This window comes from Lepeophtheirus salmonis, chromosome 2 (assembly GCF_016086655.4).
Source record: "Lepeophtheirus salmonis chromosome 2, UVic_Lsal_1.4, whole genome shotgun sequence".
Classification (NCBI taxonomy): domain Eukaryota; kingdom Metazoa; phylum Arthropoda; class Copepoda; order Siphonostomatoida; family Caligidae; genus Lepeophtheirus; species Lepeophtheirus salmonis.
The window spans coordinates 19912725-19929653 of NC_052132.2; the positions used below are offsets into that span (position 1 = coordinate 19912725).

Genomic DNA, 16929 nt, shown 5'->3' on the forward strand with positions numbered 1-16929 from the left:
AACTAGTCGAGACCCTTGCCTCAAAGTATAAACCGGTTTCAACTCAATAAAGTCACGAATATGTACATGGCTTAAAATTTAAAGGAGTGTTCAGTTTTAGACGCGCACACCTGTATTTATATATATGAGAAGCACTGACCTATGATTTACTTGATTCGGATGGTCAAGGATTTTTTTTTTTTTTTAATAATGACTTGAATCTAGTGCAACTCTCCTAAATATGATCAGTATTTTATAGGTGGTTCATGATTAGCATTAAAGGATACTAACATACCAGGTAAAATATTATCTTCTGAAGATTTTCATGCAATGTAGTACTCTTTTCTTTCTTGTAGTATTTTTCCATGTCCACGTTTTTTTATTGTTAGGGTCGCTATCATCATCATTCAGATTCATTCATTCAACTTTTAGGAACAATATATATGTATATGTATATATTCAATGTAGGTACACCTAAAACTCATCCTTACATCAAAAAAAAAAAAAAATTATGGAATGAAGATATTAAAACCTGTTTCTTTAAGTTAATAGTGATTAAAATTTAAGAAAAGGCTTCATTGTTCGTTAAGTCTACAGAGTGTTGAAATAATGCATTTATACCAAAATTATCTTAGTATGAAATGATGTTTATTACACAGGGGTGGCACATTCATATTATTCAGGACTTGCAAAATCACTAGCCCGATGTTTAGTAACTATTTACTTTTCCGTCAGATTACTAAAATTGTATACTCCCTGGCCCATCTAAAAATATACCTGATGGGCTGAATCTGAGAGGAGACGGTACTGCTTTCAGTGTGTTACGTATAAAGCCCAGCACTTACACGTACAAGGCTGAAATACTGTATGACCTTATTCAGATCTCCATAAATGGGAAATCAGGCCAATCCTTATCTAATGAGGCAGCAATTTATTTCTGAATGTTCAGAAAAATAGTATATTGTACACAAAACAGAAAAAACATTGGCTATACAGAAAACGAGACTGTGATACAAGAGAAAATTTTGAGACGGTTTCCCCAACAACAATGGACATTTTTGAATTTGCCAGTTCTTATTCTGTGTTAATAAATTTCCACAAAATTTAATACGAAATTAAAATGTGCTACTGCTTGTGTGAAAAAATTCGAAACAAAAAATGACAAGTTCATTTAATTTCAGGCTACAAAAAACCGGAAGAGTGCCTGCCCGACGGGTTTTAAGGATTTTGATTTTTTGTGAGGCATAGGTTGGAGTCATAGAATTTACTTGATCAAAAAAAAAAAAAATTGTATTCATGATGAAATATAGCTTTAAAAACGCATCCACAAAGGAATCAAAATGATGAATCTATGAATACCTCTTGAAAAACAGGGTCGTTCAGGTAAATTTGGACTACCTTTAGCTACATCCTTAACAATAAGGAAAGCATTTAACTCAGTTGTTTCAATTTTAAAGCTAGAAATTGAAGGTTACCTATAAGTTATTTGCGCAACTTTTAATTCAAAACATGTATTTACGATGAAGGAGACCCGGAGGAACACCTTTATTGAATTGGTTCCAGCCGATTCGACAAAGCCCAGCTTACATTAAGAAGATGCTCGGGTATCCAAATAACTCCGTTTACGACGTCTACAACCACTGGAAGGAGGAAGAGCATATAAGAGAAAAGCACACAAGTACCGGAGTGATGAAAAAAGCCCTCCCACATTCGTCACATGCCTGAAACGTTCTTGAAGTAATCTCCTGGGACTCCGATTAACGTTCTTGCCAAAAGCTACCAGGTAAGCCGGGCAGTAGTCTCCAGGGCCATAAATATTGACCTGAGGATGAAGTCATACCGCCTTTACAAAAGACATATCCTTACAGACTAAATGAAGGTAACCCAGGCGGCCCACGGAAGAAAATTGGTGATAGATTCGAAGTCCCATGTCAACCAAATATTCTTTTATTCGGATAAAAAATAATAGAATGTCGACAGAACGATAGATGATTGGCTACAGACAGATCTAATGTGCCCCACGTCTTTATAACAAAGTTTCCAGTCAGAATTATGATCCTTGGGGTGATTTGGAGCTACGACAGTCTCATGGGCCCATCTTCTTCGAGCAAAAATAGAGGGTTGGTGCCAACAGGTTCTGTGAACTCATGTCTGACCAAGTGATACGGTGGATGAAAGGTGAGGCCAATGGTGTCGAATTCCTGTTTCAACACGACTCGTCCCCTCTCACAAGGCCTGCAAGACCCAAAACTTGTTGAAAGAAGAGAAGTTATGGATTATGGATTTTATAGGGAGTTAGAAAGGGAGGTCTATATCAATTCACACAACAGCATCGGCTCCTAGAACGCCTCCATCATAAAGTACTTGGACAAAGTCTCCCTCAGGGACGTGGTCAATGCCTGCAAATCCTTTAGGCCGTGTATCGAGCCAGTGATTGGCGAAGATGGCAGGCACATTTAATGATTTTTTTCTTTTGTATTATTAAAACTTGTAAATAAAATTTCAAACCTCTACTTGATTCCTGTATTGATCAGGATGTTGTTAAAGTTGGTCAGGATTTACATGAATGACATTGTATACAATGGAATCTATTAGGTATACAAAAAATTGGGTCAGTCCATGTCATTTTAAGATACCAAAACCGAAAAAATATCCACCTAAAGGGCTACTTATGATTTTGAGACTTTTCAAGCCGTGGTACATAATTTGGATTAAAAACTCTGGCGTTGATCCATGGTCAGAGATGAAGGAATCGCATCCTTTTTCAGGAGAAACTTTTTAGTTGTACACATCTGTAAAGTTTTTTCCCAAGAATACTTCTTTAACAGATGCTTTTTCTCCCCTCTCAACATTCAAAGTCCATAGATTAAGAATAATAAATAATGACTAACTGTACTAATGTAGAATCCAAAAATCTTATTGTATACTTATGAATTGATACCCTTCGGAAGATAATCCTGAAGTTTAGTTTAAAAGAACGTTTTCACTTATGTCACGGATTGCGTCATAAATCAAAAGTGACGCTAAGTTGGAGGCATAGAATGGATATATTTTTGCAATAATTTATGGATAAATCAAAAAAATAATAATAAGAAAGACTAAAAACCTATATTGAATACAACTTTATTCGAAGAAAAATAGTCATTTTTGAATTAAAACAAATTGAAAGATAGTAAATAATCCTATGACAATTAATTTTTTTTTTCTATTAGGGAAAAATAAAGTAGGATAATTGGAGACAAATATTTCATCCTTGCAAATATACTAGTTAACTTATTGTATATATCACGTAAATAGGATTGTGTAATGATGTATCTACTCTACAATTTTCAATACACTTGTGGTGGGTCAACATAAAAGCAATCTTGAACAAAAATAAAGAAAAGTAGAAAATCACAATTTGTTTTTTTACTTTCTAGATACATGCAGCCCAATATTGTATAGACATATTGGAGTCAATTATAGGGTTTTTATTCAAATTTTTGAGATGCGTAAAGAGGAAAAAAATAAAAAAAATTCTCTGCTAGATAATTTGATCGAAGGACTTTTTTTTTATAAAATAAATCATCCTTAAAAAAATTATGTATTCTCTTTTTCTATTTTCTTCTCCAGAGCGATATTTTTTAAGAAATTCCTTTGTTTGGTATATAATTTGTTTTATACCTGTGTTCTGATGATATTGCAACAATTTTGATAAAAATAATAGTTTCAGTGAGAATGGACCATGGGTTGAACATCCCTGGTTTAAAACCTATACTTGATTTAAGAGACTTATGGTGGCCTCAATATGACCCCTTCCAAATAACATCGGTCAATTTCTCATTCTATTATTGTGACGATAAACTTTTACCAATTAAAGAACAATTTGTGGTACTTCCAAAAGGGTAATAAGAATAATTTCTTAATAGAAATGGACGATTATTTGTATAAGAATACAAATGCAATCTGCACTCAATTCTGAGAAAAATTACATATTCCATATTGCTTTTGTATTGGCGGGTCAGATATTAGTATAAGAAATGGAAATGACAAAGCTGGACGTTAAATAGAGATAGATTTTTGATAGGTGGTAAAGTTTTAAGTATTTTTATTTGTGGTTCCTTTTTTGACACACCCAAATAAACGGCAGTAATCAACCATTTTAGTCTACATAATATATAACTTTTGGGAATAAGAAAATTAACTGTCAAATGCATTGGGTCAGTAATGGATTTGAGAGAGAGCAAGATATATATAATTAATATTAATTAATGTTCAATATCCTATTTTAATATACAGCACTTTTTTTAAAAATTGCAGAATTTTCTTAATCTACATGAACATCATAAAAATAAAATGTTGATTCAAATCATTTTCACAATTGTTTTAAATTAAAAAAAAAAAAAAATCAACTGCAATAAAAAATTATATCGTTTACTCATTAAAATATCCGCTTATAGCATACTATTTAGAGTTGTAAATCTTGTTTATTTTTAGTGTGTAAGTTTTTTTTATGTAGTTGGAAACCTGAACAGTCTTTTGTATTTTCATATTTATCATTACGTATTGTTTTATTCTTAAGAAAAGAACTCCAAAATTATATAGTAAACAAGTGTGTGTGTGCTCATGAAAGACATCACAGAGGAATTTTTCGAGAGTTATTAGTCCTTGATGGATTCAGAGTAGAATTGAGGACCGATATCGATGCAATTCCTCTCATAGATACTTGTAACTAATCTTTTGAAACGTCATGACCATAGTTAGGAATAATATGATCTGCCCATATATTAAAGAAAAAATAACGAAAATGAACGTAGTCACCCTGACAATTTGAAGAATGTTTGCGAGAAGAACAGCACGGCTACTATTTTCTCTTTTTTTACTTCCATTTTGGAACCCTGTACCACACAATTGACTTCACCAAACACAAAACTGTAAATGAACTCTCTTTTAAGTGTATGCTTAACCTTGAAGCATACTTAAAGCTTTTTTTGATGTAATGAGATATCGCTCAACAAAAATATCTAGCAAATACCCGCTCATAATTTTTTACTTAACCTAATATAAATATTTTTTGCTAGATATGTGCAATAATCTTAATGCATATTTAATATATTTTATTTGGATTAATAAACCATCGACATTTTTATGTAATATTCCAAGGACCGGTCCCACGGTCTAAAGAACTAGTCCTAAGGACCGATAAGATCGGTCCTATGTCTGGACTGGAGCGAATAAATTAGGACCGACACAACACTATTTTCAGCGTTATCATGGCAATTTCAAGTTATGTACGAACCGAAAGTGATTACAATTTACAATTAAATGATGTATGCAGGTATATTAAGTTTTTTTTTACTAATTAGGTGAATTTTTTTTCTTAACAATAATTTCTCGCCTCTCCCTTATTCATTTCTTGACTCTTTCTCTAAAGTAACTGAGTCATGAAGGAAGAAAGAAAAACTCAAATTCATTCATTTTATAAATAGATATAAATGAATCAATTAATAATTATTATTATTAATGATGGATGAATCATTCAATTTGCAATTATTTAATACAAGTATACTTTTTTGAAATATATATTTAAAAAAAAAAGTTACTCTCCCCCTGCAAGATACAGAGTCTGTCTTTAATTTCATCAAAATGTGTGAATGACGGATCCATTTGTCTTTCAACTAGTCTATGTCTGCACCGACTCCATTATAAAAAATAGGGCCCTTGCAAAGAGGAGTATATATTATGTTAGTATATTTTCAGCGATGGCTTCTGATTATTTGGAATTCTGGGGTTTCACCCACAATACATTTTTGAAAATACAGTTGTTTAAATTGCAATTTTAACGCAATATGTGAATGTATATACCTAGTGGTCCAATGAAATCTGAACGCTTACTAATTAAATAATTAATGAAGGTTGAGTGATTGAAATTAATTTATATTCCGATATATTAAAGCATAGACAATTAGTTACAGAAAAAACAAACCTGAGCCCTCTAGCTTATGTACAAGCTGAGAAAATGACACTTGACAGTGATCAACGAATTCCCATTACCACACTCATTCACGCTGGGTGTTTCAAGGATCATGTTCTAAGCCATCAGCAAGTCCGAAACAAGAGTTCTGTCAAAAAAGCCAAACGAAACGTGTAGGAGTTAAAGAAACCAACCCAGGCCAATCCTCTCAAGTCCATGACGGGCCATGTCGAGGGGAAGGTCTGTAGTGTCTGTCATCCAAATACCAATTCACTCAAAGACACCATCAGCAAGTAGAGGCACACCATGACAGAGGACTACATCCACAGTGGTTGCCGGGCCTTCCGCCCCTCCCATGAATCCATCATTGGAATGATTAAGAAAGCTCAGGCAGTCTATAGTATTTATAGTATTAATTTTGTTTAAAATCTATTTTTAATTAATAAATTATATCTTGTTGAAGTTTAAAATTCAGAGTGTTCAGATTTTAATGTACCACTCGGTAGCCCATGAATGAATATCTATCCATTAAGGTCATTTCATACCATTTTTATTCGCTGTCTGAGCTCGTATATATAAAGAAAAAAAATAATTTGAATTTTCTTCTTGATTTTGATTTAATATTGCTTTTATTTTGACGCACGATGAATGTATTTTCTAAACAAGTCATTTGAAGAGGTCCCCGCAGTAAATTTTCTGAACCCCCCAAGAACTCCAAATTTATTGATTGCTAAAAAACAACTAAATTCCCTTTAAAAAAGGAAAGAACAATGCCTCGCACACGGGGAAACCTTCCCTGATTGATGTTTGAACGTTTGTACATATTTTGTGTGGCAATAAGATTTAAATTATGAGCAGGAATGACGTGCATTAAATTGCAAAACAATTAACAATGTAATTTGATATATGGAGTACATAATTTGTTATTCCTCCTTAAGTGGTAACACATTAAGGGGGCCTTAATTTATGAAAGACTTCTCTAGAATACTGCTTCTACATATGTATACTTATGACGTACACGTCATAGGACAATAAGAAAATGGAGAAAGGAAAGGGCAGCAGTCTTTGTTGCATTCAAAGCATTTAATGTGCAAATGATCTATTATGTTTTTTTGTTTATATATTCTTTTTGCTTCCTATTTTATTGAAACTTGATATATGTACATAGGTATATTTTTTTAGAAAGAGGTCAGTTGTTTGGGTCACATTTGTTCGTACAATACATTCATGTATTTAAATTTCTCTATGCATATATATATTAATATGTATTCTTCAAGCCATAGGACACTCAATTTGTCGATCAAAAACAAGATTAAACAAGTCTTCTCGCATCTGTCGACGAGGAACTCCGCACATTTATTTTCATTCAATTCCCTACTATTATTTATCTATATATATAATACACGTATTTACATAAATGTGAAGCATAATGCTTTTTTTTAATAGAGCACAGTCGAAATGACGAGGGCTCGTGGATGTGGATGATCCCATGGTACACGACTTCTTTACTTACAAGTTAGAACGAACATATTATTATTATTATAAAAGTCAGAGCTAGTGTGGAGGTAGTGGATACTCCGGGTGGAAAAAAGGGAATTTAGGAGTGTGAGAGAAAATAAAGAGAGCGTGTCAGTGTGTGTTTAATTATTCGACAATCTTCATTAGTTTGATAATTCTATTTGATTCTTAAGTATTAAGCCTGAACGAATTATTATTGTTATAGTCAACCCCATTCAACTTTGGTGTTATTCCTTGTATCATCTCCCATCACTACCTCCTTACCACTATTGTCTCAACTCCTTCCTAGCCTTAACATTCAAGTCTGGAGCAGCATGAATAATTATTCATTTCATATCAGGAAAACAAATGATCAATACATAAATATATGTGGCCCGTCAACTCAAAAACAAGTTATATTAATTTTTTTCAAAATTGAGACTCAATTAGATTTCTATACACAAATGACTTTGGGACCATCACAAATTGCTCTCTTAAAGTAGCTAAACTTGATCTTAATAGATTTTATTGAAATGGGATGGGACATATCGGGGCCAATATGAGTCACATACATCTAACAAAGGTTCTAAAATATAGCTAATAATATGGGGTGGTATCTTAACTCATCCCACAAATATGAATTTAAAGCCTTTAACAGACTCTTTTTATGCTTATAACATATTGGCTTGTACACATATGTTATGAAGTTAGAAAATATATGGGGATTTTCTCCTTTTTGTTAAAGATTGTTTTTATGTTGACGCATCACATATATAAATTCATTTAATCGAATAGTATCTTTACATTTGTAATTTATATTCTATATACATAGTTTTTCATAAAAGAAGGTAAGAAATTAGTATTTGTTACAACTGCACCAAATCAAGGAATCAAGATTCCATTGACATATGATGTGTAAGCTATAATGAGACGGACATGTCTTATACATTCGTAGTGTTCCATTTAATGTCGACATCCCTTATTGTTGTAATTACTAGCCCTTAATCGGATCTATTGATGTGACATCAATTGATTATTAATTATTATGTATTTAAGAATAACAATGAATGTTTAAACTCTTTATATAAACTATTATCCACTGATGTATTTTTTTACTGCAATTTGTGCACAATTTATACATATATATATATATTTATTGTTTTGAGTTAACAAATAAGTAGTATAGAACAAGAATCAAGAAAAAATATCTACCCTAAAGGAATTTTTGCTTTTTACTAGATTTTTTTTCGTAATTAGAGCAAATTAAAGGAGAGGAAATAATTTTATATTTAAAAATTTAATTTTTGATTTTTTTTTTTCAATGAAATTAAATTATTTTGTGAGTAGCTGTGCATTTTTAATTTTTTTTTTTCAAGAATTTATTCATTGAAATTTAACTTTTGAAATTTTTTTCCAAAAAAATTAATCTTTTGTAAATAACTGTGGATTTTTGAAATGTATTCACATAAAAATTTATATTTGAAATTTAATTTTGAATTTTTTGTGAGTAGCTGGGCGTTCTTGTAATTTTCTTCCAAAAAAAGTAAGGTTTGAAAAAATATTCATAAATTTTATCTTTGAAATTAAACTTTCGAAATGTTTTTTCATAAAATTAATTCTTAGTGCATAGCTGTGAATTTAAAAAAAAATTTAATCCTTGAAATTTTTTGAAAATAGCTTTTTGAAATTTAGAATAACAAATATAATCTTTATCCAATTTTAAGTATCCTTTTTCCAGTTTGTTTATGTGGTGACGGGTTGCAAATTTGGATTACATTTGTATGCTTAAATGAATTATCTACCAGTAGATCTTTTCGATAAATAATGTAGAGCTTCTGAAAATTGTACTGAAATACTTTAAAAAATATCCTTCAGAAAAATATTTTATTTTAAAGGAGATATCCAAACTAAAAAAACATCTCATATATCAAATGAAGGCTATAGCTATTATTCTAACGTATATAAGTTTATCCCAGAAACTAGGATATAAGACCCATAAATGACCTTAATAAGTCCATAATGGGAATTGAATTTAAGTAATGAAGTAGACACAACAATTCATTGGGAATTTCTTATTTTCTTAATGGATGTTCAAGATTGATTTTGTGTTGAAACATTATATATATAAATTTCTTTTTTGAGAACCATTTTAAAATAGTCTCTCTTAACTTTTGCCTACCTACTTTTTTTTAAAGCCTGAAGTCAAAACATCATACAATGATATTAGCCGATTTGTACCTGAGATAAATGTAGTCCAGCAGATCATTATTTTAAATAACATTATGTGTCTCTTTTAATAACAATCATAATATCTACATCCTTGTTGACGAGCCATTAATTAGTACCATTTTAAGGTAAAAAAAATCACCTGTCACATAATGTAGTACATACTTAATTATAAAATAAACATATATATAATTTAGATATCAAATCTAAAGTGACAGTTCATTACAAACTATTCTAAGTAGACATTTTTTTCCCTTTGATCCATCCATAAAGAAACGAATATTGCAATAAAAATGGTGGTATGCTAAAAATATGTCCTTTCATTTATTGACTGAAGACATGATATATATAATGCATAAGTGTTGGTGAACATAAAAGAAATCATAAATAAAAATCAAGAATTTTTTTTTTTAAATTTTTTTCATTGAGTTATTTAGATCAGTTGTAGATTTTGTAATCAAATTTGTGGGATGATTTAAGATAAGTAAGAATTGTAGTTATAGTTTAGAACTTATTTGAGATTTAAACTACTAAATTGGGTCCTACCTAGCCCTTTTTAATTAAAATATATATCCATTTATTATTATTTTAGTGTGATTATGAATTTTTGCTACAAAGGAGTAATTCGAATAATTTGTTGGAGGAAAAGAAGCAAAATTTTCCATAGAATACAAACATAATCCAGACTCAATTTTGAGAAAAATCATTCCAGTTTTATTTTATTTGACGAAACACATAGGTAGACAGATTGTTTCAATCTAATTTATATTATCCAATTTTGTATATAGCGTATATATTATGTAGTTATTATGTTTCCTTTCTCCCACCCCTCCATTTTTAGATCTTATGACGTCATAGATTTTTTTATTTTGAAAATTCTGATTGTATGGCAGCTCTATTTAAAATTTTTTATAGAATCCGTTTTGCATATTTATTGATCAACTTAATAAGGACATGTCATTTTTCGTACATTTTCTTGTACGAATACGTAAATTTATCAAATGCACATGACGTCATCAACTATTAATCTATAAAATCGGTCCAGACCGTATTAGTTTTGTCCTACAAAACATATAATTGTTTCAGATCGGTTTAGGATTTGACGACCGAAACCAAACACACTAAACAGGGCCTTTAACCTGCAGGGTGTCCTTGTCGTAGTCTTATTAACGCATTGAAAGAAAAGAAAAAGATTTTGCTCCGAGGTATTCTTATTTTCTTAGTAAATGACGGATATTTTCGCGATGCTCATTTTCTACAGTGGCAATTTTCTCCAGGGCAATTTCCCCTGCACAAAAATAAATCTATTTATATAAGTAATTATATAAAGGTGTTGATAATTTTTGGGACTAATGATAAAAGCTATCAATGCCGCTGTTGATAAATTTGTATATTCAAAGTCTATAGTAGTAAAAATTGAGTCAGAGAGGGATTTGATTTTCAAACATTTTATTTTTGGGGCGTAATTAAAATTTTCTTCCTTTTACTAAATCATTTCTCCTTCAAATTATGCCTATGTTTGAACTGCAAAGTCTTATTTTATCTCTTCTTTTTTTTCCTTGTCTCATAAAAACATTGCTTCTTTGTTTTTTAGAATGTCTACATATATTTGAATGTTAGAAATGTAAAGATCTCTATCGCTAGGAGATATAATTTCTAATACTAGGCATGTGGGTAACTAATCCAACGTACGTAGTGTAACGTAATCTTTAACTCCACTAATTAAATATTTTACACTATTGTCTACTAATATGCACTTGCTGATATTTCCTATGTGTATAAATAAAAAGAAGAAGAAATAAAAAAGTTATTGTAAAAAATGCTTGCTTTTTTAATCATTCGCAAGTTGTACAAACACGTGTTTGATTTGTTATGAGATTCGGTCGTTATTGTTAACTGTTTGTTTTTTGCTTTCGCATAGGATAGGAGAAAGTTAAAAGAGAAGGAGAGGAAACAAATAAGGCATTTATGATCACATATTTTTTAATATATACACTACTAGGAAGTAATAACTTTTATTTACACGAGGTCCAAAAATGAATACGTATTTACATACTCGTAGTGGTTAAGTGATGTATTTATGTATATAGAGGGTTTTTAAGATACATTGAGACAAACTTCAAACGTCTCTATCTCGCTTAAATAAAGAGCTAGATAAATAAAACTACTGCCAAATGAAAGGCATACCACATTGAATGAAAAGTCCTCCCCTTAACAAAGAAAGCATGTTTTCCCCCACCGCTTAAAATGAGCTTTTTAAATTATTATAATTTTATTCGCTTTATTGAGTAAAGTCCCTGTAACACTTTTCAAGCTATTACTCAGCGCAAACGGTATTGTTTTGATCCGTTGTTTGGCAGTAACACAAGTAGCCTCACACATAGCACAATCAATCAAAAATTTCAAAATCAGATTGTCATGAAATTTTGACTGCTGACTTTTGAAGGTTCGTACTAACTGACGTGTGTTATATTTATAACTTAACATGATTGCCTTTAGTCTGAATAGCAGCTTCCTCATGAAGGCAGGCAGGCATTGACGGCCAGTACGGTATTAAGATCAGTCATTCAGCGCTTAATGGAAGCATTAAACTCGTCCATATTCCTGTGTGTTACCTTTCAAATCTTTGTCTACAAGTACCCATACCAAAAATAGTTCAAATTTGGTGAGTTTAGTTGCGACTGTTAACATCCTGATGCAGTTTGAAGTTGTCTTGATGCTAATAAACAACTCTTGACAATGAAGTGCTCGTTTGGTTTTCATGCACACAGTTGGAAAGTCCTGCTTTGTCAGCGTGTATGTATACATTCTTTGTTTGCTCAAAGCTTTGAAAATGGCCTTTTTGCAGACGTTTCTGTTTTTGGCGAGTACACTCATAGTAGTGTCACGCCTAGCCTCTTTCGAACTCTTTAAACCAGCCAAAGATTGTGCTCTGATGCTTTTCCCACTTCTTGGGCAATTTTTAGCTCTTTCAACCTTGCTTGTGGCCTTCAAATCCTCGTCAATGTGATAATCCGTCGACTTTAGATAGTTTTTGAGGGTATAAATCACATTTGGAGAGTGTCACACGAAGGGATTCCTCAGATAGTATTCCTTCGAGCGTCATCCATCTTTAACTGAAGATATATAAACAAAACAAACGTAACGATATATAATGTTTGGCAATCTTTCATTTGACGCTAATTTAAGCTCTCTATCTTTTCAAATGAGTTATATATAGACGTTTGAAGTTTTTCTTAAATTATCTTAGAAACGTAGGGAGAAATGAAAAGTTGGAGATAAAAACACATGGAAAATGTTGAATTACCATTCAATTTTCCATGGAATGTCTCTTTATCTCAACTGGAGAGATACATTTTTAATAATAATAATAATAATAAATATTATTAATTTATGCCAATATCACGGCCTTCAAAGTGATTTATACTATACATAATTATGCTTCGGCAATGTGCCAAATCACTTGTAATGTCATAACCATTGCATCATTTTGCAAAAGAAGAACGCAAGGAGGGGTAACATTAGCATCCTTGTAAATAGTATCTGAACATAAAAACAATCCTGAACAAAAAAATCAAGAAAATCCCAATATATGTATTTTTTTACTTCATTTAAAAATACAGGCAATATTGCTTATACATCTTTAAGTCAATGATAGGCTTTTTATTCAAATTTGTGGGATGAGTTTCGATACCCAAAAAATTTAACTATAGTTTAGAATCTTAATTTGATTTAAGATGAGTCCTGATATGGCTTTCAAATAAAATCTATCAATCTCTCATTCTTAAATTATTTATTTATAAGGGGGGGGGGTGGTGCATCTGTTGAGGCATCCTCACAATGAAATGAATCGATTATTAGTTAATGAACACCTAATGATTGCAATCTGTAACAAATAATTAAAGTTTTATCTTTAAAAATTGGAGTAACAGTACTGCAGCATGAATAATCGTCAAATATATATGTTATTTTTTCGGCAATGTGTCTTAGAACACGATTATGTAATGTTATATGTATTACTACTCTCTTATTCTGAACTTTATTTATTATTTACTAGAAAATTAATAAATAATTGCCAGATTAACAACAGCAAGTTAATTGGTAATTAGCCAAATTGTATATATAAAATATATTGTCGGTTGATACACATAATAGGCATGCTTCAGGGGCGTCTGGTGGATTCTATTCCATGCATAGTGTTGTATCGATCCCTATTTTGAACTAAAGACTGTTCAGTTCAGTCTCGGTCCGATCCAGTTCAGTCCTAAAACTTATAAAGTTTGTTCCTATAAGGATGACGTCACTCAACTTTATTTCTTCTTTTTTAATCAGTTAGTTCTAGTACTGAGAGTCCGATGGACTAACGGTCTTAAGGACCGATCCTAAGATTGGAATGTACAGAATAAATTAGGACTAACATAACACTTATCATGAGTATATTGTAGACTTAACATTCCTGAGTTTCCCTCACTATTTTGTCCCTATTTATATGGTGGGTGAATATTATGAGTTGAATACATATAATTTTCTGATATGAATGAATGATTAATACCTGTATACTATATAAATAGAAGAACTAAAATGGATTAATATAAAATTTAATATATATAAGGAGGATATATACGCACGGACACTTGAAATACGCTTACATCTTCAGTAGTCCATTGATTGTTCTATTTATTATCTTCCAACCCTTTCTTAAAAAATAAACAATACCTACCTATATTTGATTGGCATATCAAATAACATGACGGATCCCAAGGAATACAAATCCGTCTCCACCAAGGATGATGATGCAAATAATAAAGGCCTAGGCAGTACCATTGATCAATTTGACGAAGGGGATGGAATCAAACTTAAACCTACTCTCGGACTCATTCAGGGTTGCACAGTCATTGTTGGCTCAATTATTGGCTCAGGGATATTCATATCTCCTGGGGGTGTTCTCCTCGGTACAGGTTCCATTAATTTAGCCCTTGTGATTTGGGCAGCCTCTGGTATTTTCTCAATGATTGGTGCTTACTGCTATGCAGAGTTGGGCTGTATGATACGAAAATCCGGAGGAGACTATACGTATATCCTTGATACTTTTGGACCTTTCATTGGTTTTATTCGATTATGGGCAGAGTGTGTGATTGTTAGACCTTGTACCATCACGATTGTCGCATTAACTTTTGCTACTTATGCTGCAAAGCCCTTTTTCCCTAACTGTGATCCCCCGGATGCAAGTGTGCGTCTCCTTGCAGCTGCTTGTATTTGTAAGTTAACCCCTCTTTATCAAATCAACGTATCTAAACACTTATCTATTGAATATCTACATGTATTAATTATAATTAACTAAGTAAAAACATTGAAACACGTCTCTTATTTCAGGTTCTTTAACATTCATCAATTGCTGGGAAGTCAAATGGGCAACCTTCGTTCAAGATATATTTACATACGCTAAAGTTCTAGCTTTGATCATCATTGTGATCACGGGATTTGTACAACTTGGACGAGGTAAGATATGTATATATATATTCTTAGAAAGCTGCTACACATATATGACGTCAAGAGACAAAGAGCCTTTCTATGTTGTATACTTAAAAAAATGCCTAAGAGAACGTTCAGGAGGCAAAAAAGGAAGAAAAAACAAAACAAAACAGCTCACAAAAAATATCCCAAAATCTCGTGATAGTTGTACATTTCTTTGAATAATAATTTTAACTTTTAAGTACATTAAGTATTTTTTTTATTCATATTTGAAGACGTCAAATCTATATACATATATACATGAAAGCGAGTCAGAAACAGTTTTGTTTAATAGCAGACCCATAAAGTTACACATTATATAATAATTGCGTTTCAATCTATATGTAACTTTATTTGCAAAAACACATAAATTAATCTTGATATATATATAATAAGCAAAGAACATAAAATTTGGTTTTTTCTCAAGTGATGATAAGTTTGAAGCATATGTTTTAACGTTGCTATTCTTCTTTCCTTTTGTTGGGAGGAAAGGAGCCACTCACGTGAAACTTAAGGATGTTTATGATGTTGTTTGTATCTCAAAGGTAGAATAATAATATACCTACGCCTAGGATATAATATAATAATATGTATCACTTATATCCATTCCTATGCCCTACTTAATAATAACATAAACACGTGTTGTTGGTTTTCTTTTGTAAAAGAGTGATCCTTGTGACGAGAAGAAAAAAATTGGTTATTTTTATGTTCAATTTAATTCGTTGTTTAAAAATAGAAAAATAAGAATGATTATACACACTACAAGTAGATGCTGACAAGTATATAATTAATGGATCCTTTTCCCTTATTTATCATTTGACACTTCCTTCAACAAATAATCTTAACTTAATTTACTTTATTTGTGCAGTTGGAATCAAGTAAGATATAAATATGTGTAGTAATAAGGAAATACATGTACACACTAACAGATACTTTATATATATTTTCTCTAAGTGTTTGATCTCTGTATACAAATATCTCATATATGTATGTTTTGTACAAGTTACGATATTGTACAAGTTATAACTAGTACAAAAATATTGTACAAGCAGCAATTTCTTCGCCACATACAATGTCAGCCTCAGAACATTAGTTATTATATTGAATTTCCAAATATACTTTGATGAAATCATTTCACTTTGATGTACCGGGTGGTCCATTGAAATCTGAACACTTGCTAATTCAATAAATAATAAAGGTTGAGTGATTGAAATTAGTCCATATTTCGATATATTAAAGCATAAACAATTAATTACAAAACAAAACAATTTTGAACTCTGTAGGTTATGTACAAGTGGAAAAAATGATACTTGAACATGATCGAAATATTTCCATTTGCGTACTCCGGGTCACTTTTTACACCAGTATGAAGGAAACCCATCTTGTACATGGCATGACTATTTTGAACGTGTCTTTTGAGTCTGAATTACATTTGTATTCTTCTCCAACAAATGATCCTCAATTTCTATTAACAAATTATCCTAATAATTAACTCTTTGGATACGCTGCAAATTGCACTCTTAAAGTAGCCAAAATTAATTTTTCCAATAAAATAATCATAAATTGATATATATTATTTGAAAAAGGGCATATTATGGCCAATAAAGTATCTGAAAGGAAATAAATGTTATAATCTTGACGCACTATATATATATATATATTTATAATGTATATATGTGATGAATCATCTTTTGTTGTGATTTCTTCTTCTTTGTGTCATCTACACACATCAATTGGGTCGAAATGAATATCAAGAAATTCTT

The 16929-nt window shown here is 31.2% G+C and overlaps 1 protein-coding gene across 19 annotated transcripts in view; it reads left to right on the plus strand.

Moving 5' to 3' along the window:
- LOC121132385 (Y+L amino acid transporter 2) overlaps nucleotides 1-16929 on the plus strand; it is a 48753-nt gene that overhangs the window by 13005 nt on the left and 18819 nt on the right. For 5 of the 19 annotated variants that reach the window (XM_040727781.2, XM_040727779.2, XM_071886670.1 and 2 more), the window contains exon 2: nucleotides 15029-15154. In XM_040727781.2, coding sequence (XP_040583715.1) covers nucleotides 15029-15154 — 126 coding nt within the window. Of the gene's footprint in view, nucleotides 1-7430; nucleotides 8278-14226; nucleotides 14914-15028; nucleotides 15155-16929 lie in introns of those variants that run through there. The other 14 variants (XM_071886679.1, XM_071886672.1, XM_040727785.2 and 11 more) reach the window with 12 other exon arrangements.